Source organism: Artemia sp. Qi Xiang Cuo, chromosome 14, assembly GCF_049724085.1.
Source record: "Artemia sp. Qi Xiang Cuo chromosome 14, ASM4972408v1, whole genome shotgun sequence".
Classification (NCBI taxonomy): Eukaryota; Metazoa; Arthropoda; class Branchiopoda; order Anostraca; family Artemiidae; genus Artemia; species Artemia sp. Qi Xiang Cuo.
This window is the reverse complement of record NC_142807.1, coordinates 14149029-14168895: the sequence shown is the minus strand read 5'-3', so window position 1 is coordinate 14168895 and position 19867 is coordinate 14149029. Positions and strand designations below refer to the sequence as shown.

The following is a 19867-nucleotide window of genomic DNA, read 5'->3' as shown; positions in this document are numbered from 1 at the left end:
TGTTTTCAACCTATTTAGTTGTTACGATAGCCCAGATTTAGTTTAGAAATGCAAATTCAACCCATCAGGACTTGTAATAGATCTTTCTGAAGAATAAATCTTATCTTATTGCTTACCTCGGTGCAACTTTAACGCAGGCGTGTGTGCTATCCTCGTCAGACCCATCACCACAGTCATCTCTTCCGTCACACACCCATCCCTTGAATATACATTTTGTGTTGTTGCATCGATAATAGTTTGCAGGACAAGCAGCCTAGAATCAAAATTAATAGATTATATAAAATAGATTTAATAGACTATAAATGAATAAGTAAAACAAAATTAATAAATAGATTATATAAAATAGACTAAATAAAATATATAATAAAATACACATTATAATAAATAAACTATAATAAATAGACTATAAATTAATAAACGAAACAAAATTTAAAAAATAATAGATAGATTATGTAAAATAGGCTAAATAGACTATATAGACTATAAATAGACTATATAGACTATATAAATACACTATATAATTAATTAATAAATAGCCTATATAAAATAGACTAACTAGACTATAATAAATAGACTATAAATGAATAAATAAAACAAAATTAATAAACTGATTATATAAAATATACTAAATAAAATATATAATAAAATACACATTATGATAAATTAATAAATAAACTATAATAAATAGATTATAAATTAATATACGAAACAAAATTTTAAAAATAACAGATAGATTATGTAAAATAGGCTAAATAGATTATATAGTAAAATACACTATATAATAAATTAATTAATAAACTATATAAAATAGACTAACTAGACTATAATAAATAGACTATAAATGAATAAATAAAACAAAATTATTAAACTGATTATATAAAATAGACTAAATAAAATATATAATAAAATACACTATATGAAAAAATAATAAACTATAATATTTAGACTATAAATTAATAAACGAAACAAAATAAAAAAATAATAGATAGATTATGTAAAATAGGCTAAATAGACTATATAGCATACTAAACTATATAATAAATTAATAAATAGACTTTATAAAATAGACTAAATAGATTAGATAATAAATAGACTAAAGAATAAATGTACTAAATAGACTATATAATGAAATAGACTATATAATAAATTAATTAATAGACTATAAATTAACAAATAAAACAAAATTAATAAATAGACTATGACAAAATAAAGGATCCAAATCTAAAATTGGTGTAGTTGAAGTTAATATAGAAAGTAAAACAAATTTTATGGCATCTATTAGTACGGGAAACTAATAGTATACATATCGATATGCCACATATGCGACGGGTACATATGGGTATATGACAACAAATACGACGGGTATACACATCGATATGCGACGGGTATATGTATACACATCGATATACGATATAAAGGCACCTTTTATATCATAAACCACGGTTGAATGTTTATATCTTTCATTATGTTTTTTACAGTTTGCCTCATAGTTAGATAGTTTTTGCACTTACTCGCACTGGTTCCTGCCTTAAAAAGCTATATATAACAAACTAACTACTAACAAAATTAACAAACTACTAATTAACTAATTAACAAACTACTAAGAGGGACTTATTAAGCAAAAGTTTCTGTTGTTCTTTCAGTACTTAGGAAAAGCTTCATGTACAATTGTTTGTTTTTTTTTTAGTTAAGAAAAACTGAAAAAGTGAACTTTCAGTAGGAAAGGAATAGCAAACAACATAATTTTACGTTTTAGGATTTTTTTTTTTTTGGGGGGGGGGGCTAATTCTAGGCCAGGGTACGTAAGGCATTATTTTATTATATCCTTGACATGGTTTTATCAGACTTTATCAAATATAGCTTGATCTAACTTCAAATTCCATATCTAAATTTAGTTTAAAATTCAAGTTTAATTTAAAATTTAATTGAAATCAAAAACATTTGTATCAACGTCATTAAATAATTACCTGGCTACAGGTGGAAGGTTCATCAGAGCCATCTTCGCAATCAATAGCGCCATCACAGTACCATCCTCTAGGTATCAAAGTTCTTGAGCCAACGCACTGGAACTGTTTTTCCGGATTAAACTGAGCAGGGCCACCAGAGGCTAGAAAAATAGTTCATAAACTGGTGAGAAATTCTGTTGCAAATTATTTACATAAGCTTACATAGTTCTTTTTTTTTACAAAACAATTAAATTAAATGAGTAAATTACAAAACGGTGAGTGGAATTAATTATTGGCATACATTTTGATCTCCTTATATTGGTGAAACATGAAGAAAGAATTGAAATTGAAGAATTAAAGAAAGAATGAATAAAGAAACATAAAAAAAACGAAGAAAGAACTCAAGGATGATAGCAAAAACAAATAAAAATTAACAAATAAAAAACTAACAAACAAAAAAATTAACAAACACTAAAAAATAAATTAACAAACAAATAAAAATAGAGAAGTGAAATAGAGTGGAAACTCAACAAAAATAGAAGAACGAAAGACAATGTCATGAGCTTAGCAGGGCATTTATCCATGGTAAGGGATAATAAAGAAAGAGAAAATAAAGAAAAAAGAACAGAGAAAAATGAGGAGTAGACATACATAGGCAGCCGTCATTTTAGTTATTTACTGTTTGCGATAATCACTAGTCATAGGCAGGCATTTTACCAGGGCGAGGGGTAGTGGTGCGTTAACACTAAACTAATTGACATATTTACTGTATTTTTGAAAAATAAAGGTGATAAAATTTTCACTTAAACAGGAAAAAAACATAATTCTAAATTAATTATTCATATAGAAATGAAGAAAATAGTTAACTTATTCTATATGTCCTGGAACCTAGTGTGGTCATATTAGCAAGCTCATTTTTTCGTCACTCCTCGCTATAAAATATTTTACGTAAGAACTATGTGAAGTCAAAAGAGCTAGATCGCAAAACAACTCTAAGTAAACAAATGCAGCCAAAAAAGAGAAAAAAAATTAGCTGAAACCAAATAGTTATATTATATTTCAGAATATAAATATATATTTAATACTAATATTCAGTAAAGGTGCTAAGTAAATTAAACCAAACTTAAATAACTAAAGTATTTTTCAGAATATAAATTATATATTAAATACAAATATTCAGCAGAAGCGCTACATAAATTTAGCCGAACTGAATAATTAAACTGTATTTCAGAATATTAATTATATATTAAGTGCAAATATTTAGTAGAGACGCAAAGTAAATTTAACCGACCTGAAATAATTAAATCATTTTTCAGAATATAAATTATATATTAAATACAAATATTTAGTAGAAGGGCTTGATAAATTTAACCGAATTGAAATAATTAAACTGTATGACAGAATATAAATTACACATTAAGTACAATTATTCAGTAGAGGCGCTAAGTAAATTTATCTAAGCTGAAATAGTTATAATGAATAAACTGAAATAACTGAAATAAAACTGAAATAACTATAATTCAGAATACCAATTATACACTAAATATGAAAATTCCTTGCAAATTTCAAGTTTCTACTCAGATTTTATTTTAGAATCATTTAAATTAAAGTTCATAGAGGAACTTTTCCTCTAGGAAAAAAAATCCTATTAAAGTTCCTAGAGGAGTTTAAAGAAGAAATTAAAGTTTCTAGAGGAGACAACTGAAAAACAGAAACTTAGCTATACAAGTATCAGGTTGCAAGTTCAAACCTTCTATTTAGCCTATTGTTTTACCATCATTAAATAGAAAAAAGCGAAATTAAAAATTGAGCAACAGTAATGCAGTAACTTACAACACTGCACTTCATCTGATCCATCATCACAATCAGGAATACCATCACATCTATATGATTCATGAATACACTGTTTACTCGTTGAACATTTCCACTGCTGTGAAGAACAGCTGATAGGTGGACAACCCTGTTCGTCAGCATTGTCAAAACAGTCATTATCACCATCGCATACCCAGGACTGGGGTATACAGTGTCCACTTCGGGGACAAGTGAACTGGAAGAGTTGGGGTAGAGAATTAGTTCAATTACGATTTGAACTACTAACTGAACTACAACTAACTGAATTTTGGGATAGAGTTACACATGTTTTCAGTATATGCAACTTCATTGAAGAATTATACTCAAAAGGGTGAATTTAATTGGGAGTTTTGGATGACTTAAATTAGACATATTTGTGGTCTATATTTTTGGCCTATGTATTTATTGTTATATATTATTATAGTTATATATTACTTATTGTTATATATTTAGTTATACATTGGACCTATCCTCGTGCCGCTGTCCTGTTTCGGTTCCCCAAACTCAGAATAACAGATATGGCATATCTGTTAGATAATAACATGAGAACTGAATAACATACTGAGTTACTGAATTACATCTCAGAATAACATAATAACTCAGAATGTCAGCGGGAATAACAGATGTTCAAAAACATACGCAACTAAAATAGCACCTGGACCCCGGTGCAGAAACTACTAAACTCCTCTTCAGTTCTTGAACTTGCCCGATTCTCGATTGACAACGAAATTTAATAATAACATTCGAAAAAGTGAGGCAATTGTCCCACATCCATAGGTTGCGGAAAATGCTTTTTTTCGGTATTTTCCTTTAAAGTATTGAAACAAAACTGTATTCCGAAAAATACCGTTGTTTCGTATCTTCATTCAAAAATTGAAAAAAGATCCTTGCCTCCCTCTCCCCCAAGTTTTCATTAATTCGCACCACTGGAATCAAATTCTTCTTCTAAACATGCAATTAAATTTTCTTGCTTTTACCCCATGAAAACAACCGTTAGATAAAAAAAACTGTGATATTAGCAAAACGAGAAGAACCGATCTATTCTCTCATAATCCACACCGATCAGCAGATTCACCACGGATCAGAACAAACTGCAACCCGTCAAGGGTTGCACGGACAGACTTGAAAACTCCTTCGTGCATTATTTCCTAAGTGCGTTTAAGATGTGACCTCTTTTTTAGTTCTTTTTTGTGATTTTAAATATAGCATAATTTAGCGTTCATTTTTGAGTTTTTCGATATACGAATTCGATATACGAATATGAATATATATTGAGAATTACCCAAAAGGCGTTTCTCGTGGTAAGAACAAAAACGTACGTTACTAGAATGCGAAAAGCTTAAGTAAGGTTGTGGTAGGAGTTTTGAGCCCCTACTTGATTTGAATATGACTGAATACAACTGTTAGATTGACAAAGTTGTGACATTAGCAAACAAGAAGCACCGATCTCTTCTTCCATATTCCACACCGATCAGCAAAATTATTACGGATCAGAATAAACTACAGCCCATCAAGGGCCGCACGAATAAATTTGAAAACTCCTTGCTATATTTCGTAAGAGCTTTTAAAAAGTGATCCTTTTTTGTGTGTTTTTGTGATAATAACAGTAGCATAATTGAGCGTTCATTTTTGAGTTCTTCGATATACAGAATCGATATAATTTAAGTTGAAAATTTTACCAGTTGCTCTAGATATTGCCCTAGAACTTAAGCAACCAAGAAAAAGCACAGTTTTTATTTCACAGTTACTCTCCAAAACGAAACATGTTAGTAAAAGCATATATTTTAAGAAGCATATATTTTAAATATTATATATATATATTAAAATTATATTATAAATGTATTATATTATAAATATATTATATATTATATATTATAAATATATTTTAAGAAGTACCCAGAATGCATTTCTCGTGGACAAAAGTGCGTCACTAAAATACCAGCTGCTTGACGAAGGTTGCGGCAGGAGTTAAATTTCACTTCGTGAGTAAGATTTCAATTGCCCAAGGAAGAAATTTGCCCAATTAAACCCACTAATGGACCTATCAATCAGGCCTACTACTAAAAAAAAGCCCCCCCCCCCATTCGGCAAAATTGTTTGAAAATAACAAATACTTATTATGTAAGCCATATTTTTCCCCTAAAAACGAACAAATTCGCGACAGGCCTGCAGCTGTAACTTAAACCAAAATGACCAAATGGTATACTGATCAAATGATATATGATGAATGATATATATCAAATGCAAAAAAAAATGATAAATTTATATTATTTGACTCATAAGTTTCTTATCTATTCATTCAGACAGTCAGAATTATCATATTACTAGGGCCAAATCTAAGCGGGCTAGATGGGGCAAACGACCCGGGAGACATGCCCGGGGCGCGGCAAAACAAGCTTAAATTGTAATATTTTTGGGAAAAAACTGTAATATTTATAGTATTGATGATGCGGAAGGGAGTGGCAAAGTCTACATTTGCCCCCCCCCCCCCCAAGAAAAACCTAATTCGGCTCTGGATATTAACTCAGACTTGTTTTCGAGAAGAATCTAAGATTGTGCAGCCAATATAAAAATTATTATAATATAAAAATATAATATATTATCCTTTTTTCAACGATTTTCAACCAATTTTCAAAGTATTTTTAATCTAAAAAACCTTGTACACAGTTCTGCTGATTTCAGTTCTGCTGAATTTCAAAGATTAATTCAGCAGAACTGAAATAGAACTGAATCTTAGCTTTGAGTGATAGCAAATGTTTCTTCTTTCGTTGATATGTAAAATCCGAAAAACTGAAAAATAAAACGCCAAAAGTTTCCCAAGGAAATAAAATATAGAACAAAGTTTGACTGCAAAAAGATTCAGATATTTTCTTCTCAGTGTTTCTATTATTAACTTCACTATGGTCAGATTGACATAACTACACTATGAAGATGTATAGGCTTATTTATAACATAGGAAAAATCGAAAATTAGTTTTGTAAAAGAAATTGTTAAGAAGCCAAAACTCCTCTTTGACAATAAGAAAAGAAAAAAATTGTATTAAATGAAGTTGAACTACAAAAAAGTTATATCTGTATAGTTTATCATACCGCAGGAAACAATATATTTACATTGACTTTCTGTTTCTCTATCAATATACACAAGAATTGACAATTGTGCTATAAACTAAAGACTCCGGTGAATTGACTTATACCAAGAAGGGAAAATTTATCCAAAAAACGTCTTAGGACCTCTGAGGAAAACACGCGAAACTAGTATTAGTCTGCTCTTTTTTTACCCCCCCTCCCCCCCCTAAAAAGCATCTTTATTATTTATTACTCTGTGCCCTAATGATCTTTGACTAATTACCTGGAAATAGCTGCAAGTCTTCTCTGAACAAAAATCTCCCTCGTCTGATCCGTCGCCACAATCGTTCTCTGAGTCACACTTCCAAGTTTGCGGGATACAACGTCCATTATCACATGCGAATTGAGTTGACTCACAAGTAACATTCCCACAGCCTTGTTCATCACTAAAGTCTCCACAGTCATTATCTGAGTCACAGCGGAAAGAGGAGGGGATGCACCGCCCAGAAGCGCATCGAAACTCGTCGGCGGAGCATGTTGGCTCTATAAAGCAGAAAAAAAACATATAATAAAAATGGCCTGAAAAAAGTCATCCTGAAGATAAGTTAACATTTTGATATAGTAGTTGACCTAATATTACTTATATTGACTAGAAATTAAATAATAATAGCAAGGCCAGATGGATCCCTTTTCGTATTTCCATATTTGATTGAGTCAATTCAGCAGAGCAAATTTATGGAAATGTAGGGGAATCCGCAAAAGTCTTTTTTTCAAAATCTAGGGGATTTTCGTATTTCCATATTTTATTGAGTCAATTCAGCAGCGCAAATTTATGGAAATGCAGGGGAATCCGCAAATGTCTTTTTTTCAAAATTTAGGGGATTTTCGTATTTCCATATTTGATTGAGTCAATTCAGCAGCGCAAATTTATGGAAATGTAGGGGAATCCGCAAATGTCTTTTTTTCAAAATTTAGGGGAAGGACTATTTTTTTAAAACCTTGAATGAAAATACCAAGAAAACGCCGCTTTTCAATGAAGATATATATATATTTTTTTAAATCAAGGGGAGAATGAGGGAAATTAAAGATATCTTTTAAATATAAATATATTAAATACGTAAAACCAGATGGCCAGCCCGTTAGCTCAACTGGTAGAGTTTGTCATCAATAAGACTCTAAATTCAGGCTTTTAGATTTCATCTACAAGCTACATCTACAAGTTTATCTGATTATTCCCTGATTACAAGAACGGATAATATATATAAATCAAAACGGGAGTTTTTTTTTTGTCAATTCAGTTAATTCAGTAAACGAGAGTTAATTGAGTGTATTCACTGACGTCAATTCAGGGCAATGGAGAGGGAGGTAAAAATTTCTTTTTTTTAATCTAGGGGAGAGGGGCAATTTTTACTCAATCCTTTTGACATTGTTGTTTATATGGTACTGAAATGACTAAATGAGGTACTGAGAAAATTGACCAAGTCAATAGCTCCATTTACCCTGGTTGCAACTGTTAGTAAAGAAGGTGAGTGCAGAAAAAATCTACAAATGCCGAATATGGGGTGGTTTTCGCAGTTGAGAACATTATAGAAGATTAGGAAGGTGGATCTTAGAACTACGGTAAGAAGCACTAAATCTAAATCGTGAAAGTGAAATCCAGTTGTTTGAATTGGCTAAGTGGAAATTTACACAACCACAAATGTCTTAAAAAATTCGGAAAAATTGTCAACTCAATTTCTATGGAAAATTAGGTATCTTTACATAGCTTTCCTTAGGTATCTTTAGAAATAAACATATTGTTAATGTTTGAATTTTTACAAACAAAAAGCGCTGTTAATTTAACTGATTAGTTTTGCTTATTCATGTTTTCACGGTTGAACGTAACAATACTGACAAAAATATAGCGCTGCCCTAAAAACTTCCGAAAGAAAATCTTTGAAAATTGCAGTTTTGAGGCACAATGAAGCCAATGAGCTTTGCCAATAGTGGGCAAATGTCAAGTTTTTAAGGATAAAAAGCGTTTTGATTAGCGTTACGGACGAAAGTGAAAACGTCACGGACGAAAAGCGTTTTGTTTAGCGTTACGGACGAAAGTGAAAACGTCATGGACAAAAAGCGTTTTGTTTAGCGTTACGGACGAAAGTTAAAACGTCACGGACGAAAAGCATTTTGTTTAGCGTTACGGACGAAAGCGAAAGCGTCACGGACGAAAAGCATTTTTTTACGGACGGAAAGTGTTTTGTTTTATTTTGACGATTTTGACGTTCTTTGTCATTTATGAAGATAATCACGACTTACTTGTGCAATTTTGTGCCTCGTCAGAGCCATCTAGGCAGTCGTCATCACCATCACACACCCATGTCTTGGGAATACATCTCTGATTCTCACACGTGAAATCCCATGAATTAGGACATGCAGGGGTTAAAGGCTCCGCTGCTGGGTCAGCTATGCACGTTTTTTCATCAGTTGTCAGCATTTCACCATAAGGGCAGCCACATTTTCCTACAAGTTCAGATGAGTTTGTTTTGGCTGGGATGGTGAAGCAAAATTTCTGACATCCAGCATTACTAAATGCACAGGGATGGCCTTGTACTATAGGCTGATTTCTGTACGAGAATACTTTAATGCTATAAAGTCTGTTGTTATCTTGAACTTGGATGATAACCTTCTCGCCAGCGCCAGTTTGTTTATTCATTCGTACAATGCCATCTAGCCGCCAGTCTGTGATGTAAAGTAAATCTGAAACGAAAAAGAAATCTTAGATTTGTCATGTTAGTTTGTGCTAAACAATTAAATTGCCAATCCTCATTTAAAACGAAATAATCGTAAAGAAGAGAGAAACGAGGATAATGACAGAAGGTGATAAAAACAAAGAGGATTAAAAGAGGAACTAAGAGGAGCACATATTTGGTCAAGACCTCCGTTTGAACCTCTTCAGTGCAAACATTAAAAAATATAGATAAGAGTCCAAAGGATAATATAACAACCAAACCTTAAAACAAGCCCCGAAACTAAAATAGGGCCCTTTCTAAGCAACGATAAAAGGGTAACTCCATTTATCTCGTTTAAAAATTTTCAAACTTTGTTAGAAAATACCGCGTCTTACTTCAATTTTAAATGGTTACGCTAGCCGTTGGGATCTAAAAATTCCGCATTTTCCAAAAATTACTGAAAGCTGTGTTACAGTTTGTTTTTGACAGTTTTTTGCTGTTTTTTAAGAGAAATTACTGCTAGCTTTGAAGCAAAAATTTGCCTAGGATGTAGTAAACATTCCATGTTTGTGCAAGATATAAGCACCGAAAAAGATTTCAGTTTATGGCGAAGAGTTATTTTCTCTTCAATTGTCTTGTTATAAGAGTGTTTGGTTTATGATAATTTCGTATTTTTAATTACTGCTTTTGCTTTTTACAGTTTTTACTGTTTATACTATTTTATTGTTTCTTGCAAAGGATTTTCCTATCCTTAAAACGATTCAAGGTCATCCGCTTCGGCATTTATTAGTCAAGTTAGGCAGAGATGAGAAATAAAGGGGTTGTTACGAATACCCCTGAGCCTCTTACTTACTGTTCAACTTATTTTTTTGAATCAGTGCGACACACCTTTCCAATTAAAAAAAAATGCACAAATTAAAGGTTTGCACAAATTAAAGCATTTGACTTCAAGATGCACAGTAGTAGGATCAAATAAAAATCTCGGTTGGGTGTTTCTTAAAACGAATATTGCGTTAAATAGACAGATTTATAACATGTAAGAGGATTAGCAGAATTAATCCTCCCAAAGACGATGCGTTGGAAGCGGAAAAAATCTTGTTTTTCCAATCTTCATTTAATCCAAATAGATTTACTTATTTCATAAATAATATTACAATTTCACATATGAGAACAGGTCAAGTGTGACGTCTTGACTTACGGCTCTTGGCAGGATGATGTACAGAACTATGAGACGAGGCTCCTTTAGGCTGACCTATCGCTTGCCAGGTTCGCGACTTCTTCCACTGGGATGCGGGCTTCGACAACGAGTTCGTTGCCTTTGTCTTTCCATTAGTAGGAGGTGTCCTCTGGGACGTTTCCATCCGTACAGGGTGGGGTCAAAGTCAAACACAATCCGCGCTGGTGCGTCATGTGGCACACGAAGGTGGCCATACCAGCTAACCGTGCGTTGTGTAAGCTTCGTCGAGAAAGGAGCTTGTGAAGTACGTGACAGAATAGTCTGGTTGGTAACAAAGTCAGGCCATAAGAGACCCTCGATTCTTCGAAGATATTTTTTCGCGCGACATCAACGATGTAGAAGACAAATTTTGAGGCTGACCACGTCTCTTCTTTATATAGCAGCACGGTGCTGACTGAAGCGTTGTAAATACGCATTTTAGCACAGTGGCTTATATTGGGTTTTCGCATAATGCTATACAGCCTCCCAACAACTGCTGACACTCCAGTAAAAAGTGACGTAGGGGCTCAATGGACATAACTTTGGTTTTCTGTCAGTTGATCCACAGACCACGTTTCGAGGCTTCTTCTGAAAGCACATGGAAAGCTTTGGCGATTTTTTCAATGGTGTCCACGACTAAGGCTATAACATCAGCGAGGTCAGCATCAGTAAGTAAATGGTCTCCAAACTGGAGACCAAATTGAAGGCGATTTGTCATACAAGACATGATTTAGTCTATCATGCAGTTGAACAGCTCGGGAGCGGCGGCGCAACACTGCCGGACGCCTGCTTTCACTGAAAATGTGGGGCTGCGTCTTCCATTGACTTGCACGCAGCTCTCCATACCATCATATAGCTTTTGAAAATTGAACAATACTTATCAGGTAGGCCTGTGGATCTTAGTATCAGCGGTTCTCAGTATTAGGTGTAATGTATAATAGTTGAAATATACCTTTGTAAACAACGATGGAAAATATTATGTAATATGTGTAATAAGTATAATATGTGCACAAGGTCGTATCCAGGATTTTTTTTTCGGGGGTTTTACAAAAAGATTTTTTAAGGGGGGGGGGGGTGTTTACAGAAAACGCTTTTAAAAACACATCAAAAATTTGTTTATATTCATTTTGTTACGTATTTACGAGTCGGAAAAACATTTCGGAGGGGGGTTAAACCCCCTAACCCCCCCCCCCTGGATACGGCCTTGTATGTGCAGTATATATTAGGTATAATGTATAATAGTTGAAATATACCTTTGTAAACAACGAGTGAAAATGGGTGCCTGATCAATCTCGAACTGATTGTTTTAACATCACCCCCATCTAAGTTTGAATGTTGAATATGATCGAGTAAGGCATCACACCAGTATAGACGGTCTGCTGTATAGTCAATGGCCAACCCGTTGGGCCAGCCCAATAAAAGATTTTTGAACACAGTGATATTTGTGCCATCTAGATATGCCCGACTAATGTTGGCTGGTCGGTCCCATTCAGAATAGAAGATATACCTGAAATAGAATCCGTTATTAAAATAACTACACGGTATATCAAATTGATAGTAAATACTGCCAACAACTCACTGAAGGGTAACATCAGCTGTACACGCTCCTTCTTCATCCCAATACATTGATAGGAAATAGATTTACCCAAATAAGTTAAAACATCTTTTCTAATAAAGAATAAAATGATAATTTAAACAGATCATAAATATAACATTGTCAAATCAAAACACGTTAAGAAATAAAAAGAAGCAATTTGAGATAAGAGAACCAACGCCTCTTCTTTAAATTCTTCACTAGGGTGCAGCTTCTGCTGCAACCATGATCACCCCCCTTCCCCCAATAAAATGGTAAGAAAAAAATCCTCGAAAAAAAACTGCCTTTAAATAGAGTAACAGTACCCAGGTATGCCCAGAGAAAACAATTACGCGAGCACAACATTTCAGGAAGGGGAGTACACAAGCCCCCCCCCCCCATCCCTTTTTCGTGTATACCCTGGGATTCGTTATATGAGATATTAATGATGGGTGTCGGATCAAAACATAAAGTAGACCATTAGAATTACATTGGCTGAAAACCTTAAACTAGAAACTTATAGTCCCATAGCTTGAGGGACCAAGTTCAAGCTAAGGAACTTAGTCGATTAGCTTGAACAACAAGGAACATCCGGTGAACAACAGGATAAATCACTTCTTTTGCCTACGAAATATCTGTAGGCCTATTTTATTTTCCACTGCTAGCGGGGTATTGGATCATCATAGAGGGCTGTTTAAGGACTCATTTTAAAGGAAATTGCTTAATCAACTGGCTTTTGTGTAACTAATAAAAACACAAAACTTCTATCTGGTATTCTGAATCATTGTTCCTGTAGCTATTGACAGAAAATAATAAACCTTACGGATCATATTAGGACGTATTATAACGTCAAAAATGATAATAAATCTGAAACTATTAGCAGCTATGGGTACCCTAGTACAGTGGGTATGGGTCTCCTTTCTAGAGAAGGAGGATTGAAGTTCAAGTAACTAATCTGTAGTAAAGAGCGGTCTCTTTAAGATTTAACTTCGCAAGTATTTCAGTCTGAATGAGATTTTTACTGCTACTAATAACAACTCAACATAGCACCAAGCCGCCTGAGGCCAACACGGCTACGCATGCTCCTCCTCCGTCCTAATTTACGCAAAGCCTCCCTCTTTACACCCTCCCTGGAAGTACGAATTTCCGTTTAATCTTTCTTTACAACATCCCCCACCCCAACCGCAGATGACCTGCTTCCCCTTTAACACTAGATAGTTGGCCAAAAAGGATAATCTTCAGCAATCTGTCATCCTTCATCCGTAAAACGTGTCCTAGCCATCTCAACCTTTTTCTCATTATAGTTACTGTTGACAATTAAGCACATAATGAATTTTGGAACTATATCTCTTGCTGTTTTTGATACTATTTTCACATAGGAATCAACAGTATGGATAATAATTTCAATCTGACGCTCAATCTAACAGTTTTTCAGGGCATCCTGGCCATCCTCAGTGTTTTCAGAAAAACAGCAACTCCTAAAAAATACATTCTAAGACCAAACTGGTTATGCATGACCTATGACAAACAAAGAAAACAAAACAATATAATTAAATAACCGAGAAAACGAGGGTAATATTAAACAGTGGGTAGAAAAAATCTAAACGGATCAAAACAGATATTTGGCTTGGATATCCGCCAAGTTGTCTTCAGCACCAAAAAACAGAATAAATTTTAATTTCGGTTTTTTTATTATTATTATTTCATTGTTTATTATTATTTTGTTTATTTATTATTATATGATAAATTTTATTATTTAAAATATTATATTATACTATATAATATTATTATTATTTCATTAGGCTTTTCATTCCTGTTTAGCAAATTCTCTGAAACTTACCCTCTGTTGGGATGGACAACTAGTGCTCGAGGCCTCTTAAGATTCTTCAAAAGCGTTCTTCTATAGGTCGAATTGCGGGTGCTTAAAACATTTAGAGTTCCCTTGCGGCTGTCAATATAGTAAAGGTTCTTTCAAGCAAAATCGTAAGCCAAGCCTTCAACGCCTTCATTTTGGGACGCCAGTACGCTTTCGCGAGCTAAAATTAAAACGCGAATTAAATTTTATAGGGGTAGTGACGCTCAAAACAATTGGCCACAGAACGCACTAAACATTGTATTTTAAGTGTGTTCTACAATTGACAGAATTATAGTTACGTATTCTCTCAGGAGCTGAAATTAAAAACTGAATTTGTTGTGTAAGAGTTCCGCAGAAAAGAAACTTGCGGAACAAAACCGCTTGTCCTTACTTAACATTTATTCCACGATATTCAAAATTAAACTTACACGAGCTTTCTAAAAATTAAAAAGTGAAGTGATTTAGTCAAGGTTCCACAAAAAAAGACATATTAGTGAAACATACAAATATACCATACCAAGATGTTAGAACATACAAAGCAATTCCCTTAATTGTTCTGCTTTTGTTCTGTTGGAACATGTTCTGCAATATACAGAATTAAAGTTACGCATTCTCTCTCAAGCTAAAATTGAAAACTAAATTCGTTATGTTAAGGTGGCGCGGAAAATAAACTCACGGAACAAAACCGGTTGTCCTTATTTAGCATATGTTCCGCAATATCCGAAATTACATTTACACGAGATTTCTCAAAATTAAAAAGTAAAGTGATTTAATTAAGGCTCCACAAAAAAGAAACATATTAGCAAAACATACCAAGATACCATACCAACAAACCAGAACATACCAATCATTACTAGTTCCGCAATATTAGTGAAACATACAAAACAATGCCCTTATTTGGGCGATGTTCTGCAATATACGGAATTAAACTTACACATATTTTCTCGATCTCAAATTAGAAACTAAACTTATTGTGTAAGAGTTGCGCAGAAAAGAAACACACGAAACAAAACGGTTGCACTTATTTAACATATATTCCACAGTATCCAGAACTATATCTACACGTGCTTTTTTAAAATTAAAAAAATAAATTTATTTAGCTTATGTTACACAAAGAAGACACATCCCAATGAAACATAGCAACATACCAGAACATAAGAATTATTGTCCTTAGTTGACATGTGTTTCGCAATCAATAGAGTTAAAGTTACACATGCTTTCTCGAGCTAAAGTTAAAAACTAAACTAATTTTGATTATACTTCACATGAAAAGAAAATATTTGGACGTACCAAATATTACAGTTATTTCACGTACGTTCTTTGATGCACAGAATTAAAATTACAAATACTTTTTTCGAGCGAAAATTAAAACTAAATTAAAACTCACTAAAGTTTTCTAAAAAATGAAGTTGTTTAGCTACTGCACAAGAAATAAATATCCCATTGAAACATAGCAACATACCAGAACATAAGAATTATTGTCCTTAGTTGACATGTGTTTCGCAATCAATAGAGTTAAAGTTACACATGCTTTCTCGAGCTGAAATTTGGATAGAAAAGTTGCAAAAAATTGCAGAACATACTAAATATGATCCTTAATTAATATATGTTCCGCTTTCCACAGAACTAAAATAACCCATATATTAAACCTCAAAAGCTTTTGCTTCCTGATTTTGGTGATAATGGTGCTTTGAGACTACGTCGCAGAACCTCTCACGCTAGCAAAACTCATGACTTTAGCTAGTAAGCGTTATATTATACTTTATATGAGCGTTATATAGCAAATATGTTATACAAGCTAGCAAACATTATATTATGTAATCGCCCGGAGCATATTCCGTTCCATAGGCAGCGTCAAATTTTGAAAATGAATTAATATTTTTTTTCTAGAATGCCTTTCAGGTTCGATCAGAACTTGTATTTTCATCCAAATTCCACATTTTAAATGTTTAACTATTATTATTAATTAATTATGTTTAATTAATTAATTTCTATAGTAGCCTACTTAATCTAAGATAATAATTAAATTAATTTAATTAAATAAATTAAAATTAAAGAAATAGATAAATTTCTTATCTATTATTACTAATTTTTTATTTATCTACTAAAATTAATTGTTAATTATATTATTTTTAAATAATTTTAAATTTAATTTTCATTTGATGCAATTGTTAATCGTTAATTTCTGCAACGAAAAGAGAAATAACATAGGATACACTATTGTATTAGACTGTAAAAAAAGGTTATTCTGGATACACTATTGTATTAGACTGTAAAAAAAAAGGTTATAGAATAACAAAATATAAAAGACTGAAATGGATTAGAAAAGAGAAAAAAGTCACCAACCTGTTCCATTCCTTTTTACCCTGTAGATAACATCCAAAATTACATCAGAGTAGTAAATCCAATCATCATAAAAATCGAAATCAAGCCCAACAAACCGAGCAGTTCGAGATACTATGGGAGAAATTGCATCATCGAACGTGTCGTGAACAGGTAGGATCACACGCCCTTTAATAAACTTCTGCTGGGAGTACATTAAAAACTCGTCCACCGCTAAAAAGAAAGAAATTGATAATAATGATAAAAACATAAAATGATGAAAATGATAAAAATTATAGAAAATGATAAAAATGGGAGTACATTAAAAACCTGTCCACCGCAAAAAAGAAAGAAATTGATAATAATGATAAAAACAAAAAATGATGAAAATGATAAAAATGATAGAAAATGATAAAAATGGAAGTACATTAAAAACTCGTCCACCGCAAAAAAGAAAGAAATTGATAATGATAAAAACAAAAAATGATGAAAATGATAAAAATGATAGAAAATGATAAAAATGGAAGTACATTAAAAACTCGTCCACCGCTAAAAAGAAAGAAATTGATAATAATGATTAAAAAAAACGAAAAATGATAAATATGATAAAAATGGAAGCAAAATAAAAACTGGTCCACCGCTAAAAACAAAGAAATTGATAATAATGATAAAAACAAAAAATAATGAAAATGATAAAAGTTATAGAAAATGATAAAAATAACGAAAACAATGGTGGTAAGAGGGGCTAATAATTGTACCTGCATATAGGAAAGGAGCTGCATAGTAAGGATGCATTTGTCTCGATCTTTACCCTCCTACCTTAAAAGAATCATCGGGGGCCACCACAATCCTACACATAATAAGAGTTGGATCTATTTCCTCCAATAAAAAAAAATCATAACCTAGTAAAAATAGAGAAAACTGCAAAACAGAATAACCATGCCAGCTCAAAAAGCGCTTGGGGGGTTCTTGCATAAGATCGGCCTTGAACCTCCTTTAGGGTAATTTGGGGTATGCTTGGGTAACAATCACTTCCTGGACAAAATTTATATAGTATTTTAAAATTGAGCTTTTCAAACGAGACCAGATATCTTCAATATTTAATATACGCGTTGATGAGAGATGCATCCAGGGCAGTCAGGGCGTTTACCCCCAACCGCCCGAAATTTTTGTCCGACTCGTAAAAACGTTACAAAAATGCATACAAACAAATTTTTAACGCTCTTTTTAAAGTTTTTTGCACCCCCCCCCCAAAGAAAAATACATCATCCTTTCATCTCTGGCGAAGCAATTACCCCCCCCCCCCCCTTCCCTACCCTTTAATTGACCCCCTGGTTCAGTTAAGACTTATCTGAACTTTGGTGAAGTAATGAAGCTAAGGGTCCCTTAATTTTGATTCTGATGTTTATTAGTTTACAATTTTATCGAAAAATTTTAACCGTGAGTTATGAATTTTCAGTCTTTTCTATTTTGTTGAAAACGAGCATTCGTCATATAACAGAAATAGTTACTCAAAGTTTTCAGAAAAGCCCTCATTCCACACAACTCCTTGTTTTTCTATGATAAAAGGTAGTGTGGCATTCATCGTCATTTACGTTTTATATTGAGATTTACCTTTTTTACGGGTAATGGTGCTTTCACACACAACGATGCAGGATCTTTTACATTAGCTTAACTTAAGACCTTATGGTACGTTCTGTAATTTTATGAAGAAAGTAGACCGTTCAAAGTAGAGACGCCCTCAAAAAAACTTTGAGTTACCTTTATGTTATGTTACGGAAACTGACATAGATTTACGTTACGTTAAATTATGCTACGTTATTAGAAAAGTTAATAGACTAACAATAAACAATAAAGGGGAATAACAATAGTAAAGGGGAAAAACAATAACAATAAAGGGGAATTTCTGAATGAGCAATGAATAGATAATGAAAATAAATTTTTAAAATTTCCTAGAAAGCCTTTTCATTACAAGCCATCTTCACGGAAAAACTATAAGATCACAACTTGAATGTTCATCTCCATTCAAAATTCAAAATTTTTTAATAGTTTGCTGATGATGATTGTTGTGATGTTAGACGATGTTAGATGATCAAGATGGTTTTACAGATTTTTACATTAGCATAGTGTGGAAAGACCTGAATAAACGTGAAAGTTCAAGCTTAAAGAAACGAAACTGATCTACTTAGCATAGGAAATTACGTACGTAGTGCAAAAAGGCCATATTCAGGGAGAGGGTTATTAGGTTTGAACAGTCCCCCCCATCTAAAAATTTTTGTCCAACTCGTAAAAAAGTAACAAAATACATACAGAAAAATTTTTGATGCGTTTGGTAAAGTTCCCCCTCCCCCCAACGAAAATCCCCCTACCCCGAAGACAAACCCTGGATATGCCCTTGCTTTATGGTGCTGTTTTTTTTCTCTCAGAAATGTTTCCCCTCTTATTACTCCTCTTTCTTTTCTTCCTTTACTACTTTCTCTCTTATCACTTTTCTTTCAAATCAGTATTCTTTGATACGAAAGCAGAGCTTTTATGTACAATAATGAAGATAATGCAAATTTTCTGAAAGAATTCCTTCTTCCGGGCTCCGAACGAACGAGGAAACACGTGACATACACACTTACGAGCAACACGAGGAAACACGAGAAAGCACACTTACGAGCACACCATTTTTGGTCATCTTGTAGCCGGTAGCCAGTGTTGCATGCACATCGAAATCCAAGTTCTCCGCCACTAGCACTCTGTGTAACAATGCACATATGTTGACACCCTCCATTGTTTGGGGCACAAGGGTTTGGAACTAAAAAATACGAGAATCAGTACAAAACTGGGGAAGATATCGGGTATCAAAAATATACTAAATCATTTATTCATAAAAACAGACAAGCACATAAATCATACTGAGCTATAGACCAAAAGTGGAGCCTTCGAGGAAAATATACGATTGAAAATGAGTCTGAGCTATGAGAGCCCAAAGTCAAATTAATCATAGTTCATTAATTATTCAATCTTAAATTAATTAATCTTATCAGTGGCCAATTCATTCGGGCCTTACCGGTGACTTATATACCATGGAGCGTAATGGAACAGCTCTTATATTAGCCACCTTTTGATTGGCCGTATTTGAGCTTTAGCCATTGAGTTTATTTCTGATCATGTTAAGAGAGATTTCCGGTCGATGCTCCCTCTTCGTATCTCTAGATTTCTGACAATTTTTGGCGTAGTTGAGGCAACTCATTCTACACTTCCAGTTTTTCCCTAGATTTTTCTAAGAACCTATTTGGAGCTACGTAGACTTTTGGCTTATATGTCACAGAAACGCTAATAG

At 33.2% G+C, this 19867-nt stretch overlaps 2 protein-coding genes across 2 annotated transcripts in view; both read right to left on the bottom strand.

Moving 5' to 3' along the window:
• Nucleotides 1-14353, bottom strand: part of mgl (low-density lipoprotein receptor-related protein megalin) — a 139259-nt gene extending 124906 nt beyond the window's left edge. The window contains exons 1-7 of the mRNA XM_089100831.1: nt 14203-14353; nt 12043-12296; nt 9161-9601; nt 7146-7405; nt 3780-3993; nt 1968-2107; nt 117-253 (exon numbers count right to left, since the gene is read on the bottom strand). Coding sequence (XP_088956957.1) covers nt 117-253; nt 1968-2107; nt 3780-3993; nt 7146-7405; nt 9161-9557 — 1148 coding nt within the window. The 5' untranslated portion in view covers nt 9558-9601; nt 12043-12296; nt 14203-14353. The remainder of the gene's footprint in view (nt 1-116; nt 254-1967; nt 2108-3779; nt 3994-7145; nt 7406-9160; nt 9602-12042; nt 12297-14202) is intronic.
• LOC148944177 (low-density lipoprotein receptor-related protein 2-like) overlaps nt 10826-19867 on the bottom strand; it is a 78077-nt gene continuing 69035 nt past the window's right edge. The window contains exons 10-14 of the mRNA XM_089099853.1: nt 19199-19339; nt 17070-17088; nt 14203-14310; nt 12043-12296; nt 10826-11046 (exon numbers count right to left, since the gene is read on the bottom strand). Coding sequence (XP_088955979.1) covers nt 10826-11046; nt 12043-12296; nt 14203-14310; nt 17070-17088; nt 19199-19339 — 743 coding nt within the window. The remainder of the gene's footprint in view (nt 11047-12042; nt 12297-14202; nt 14311-17069; nt 17089-19198; nt 19340-19867) is intronic.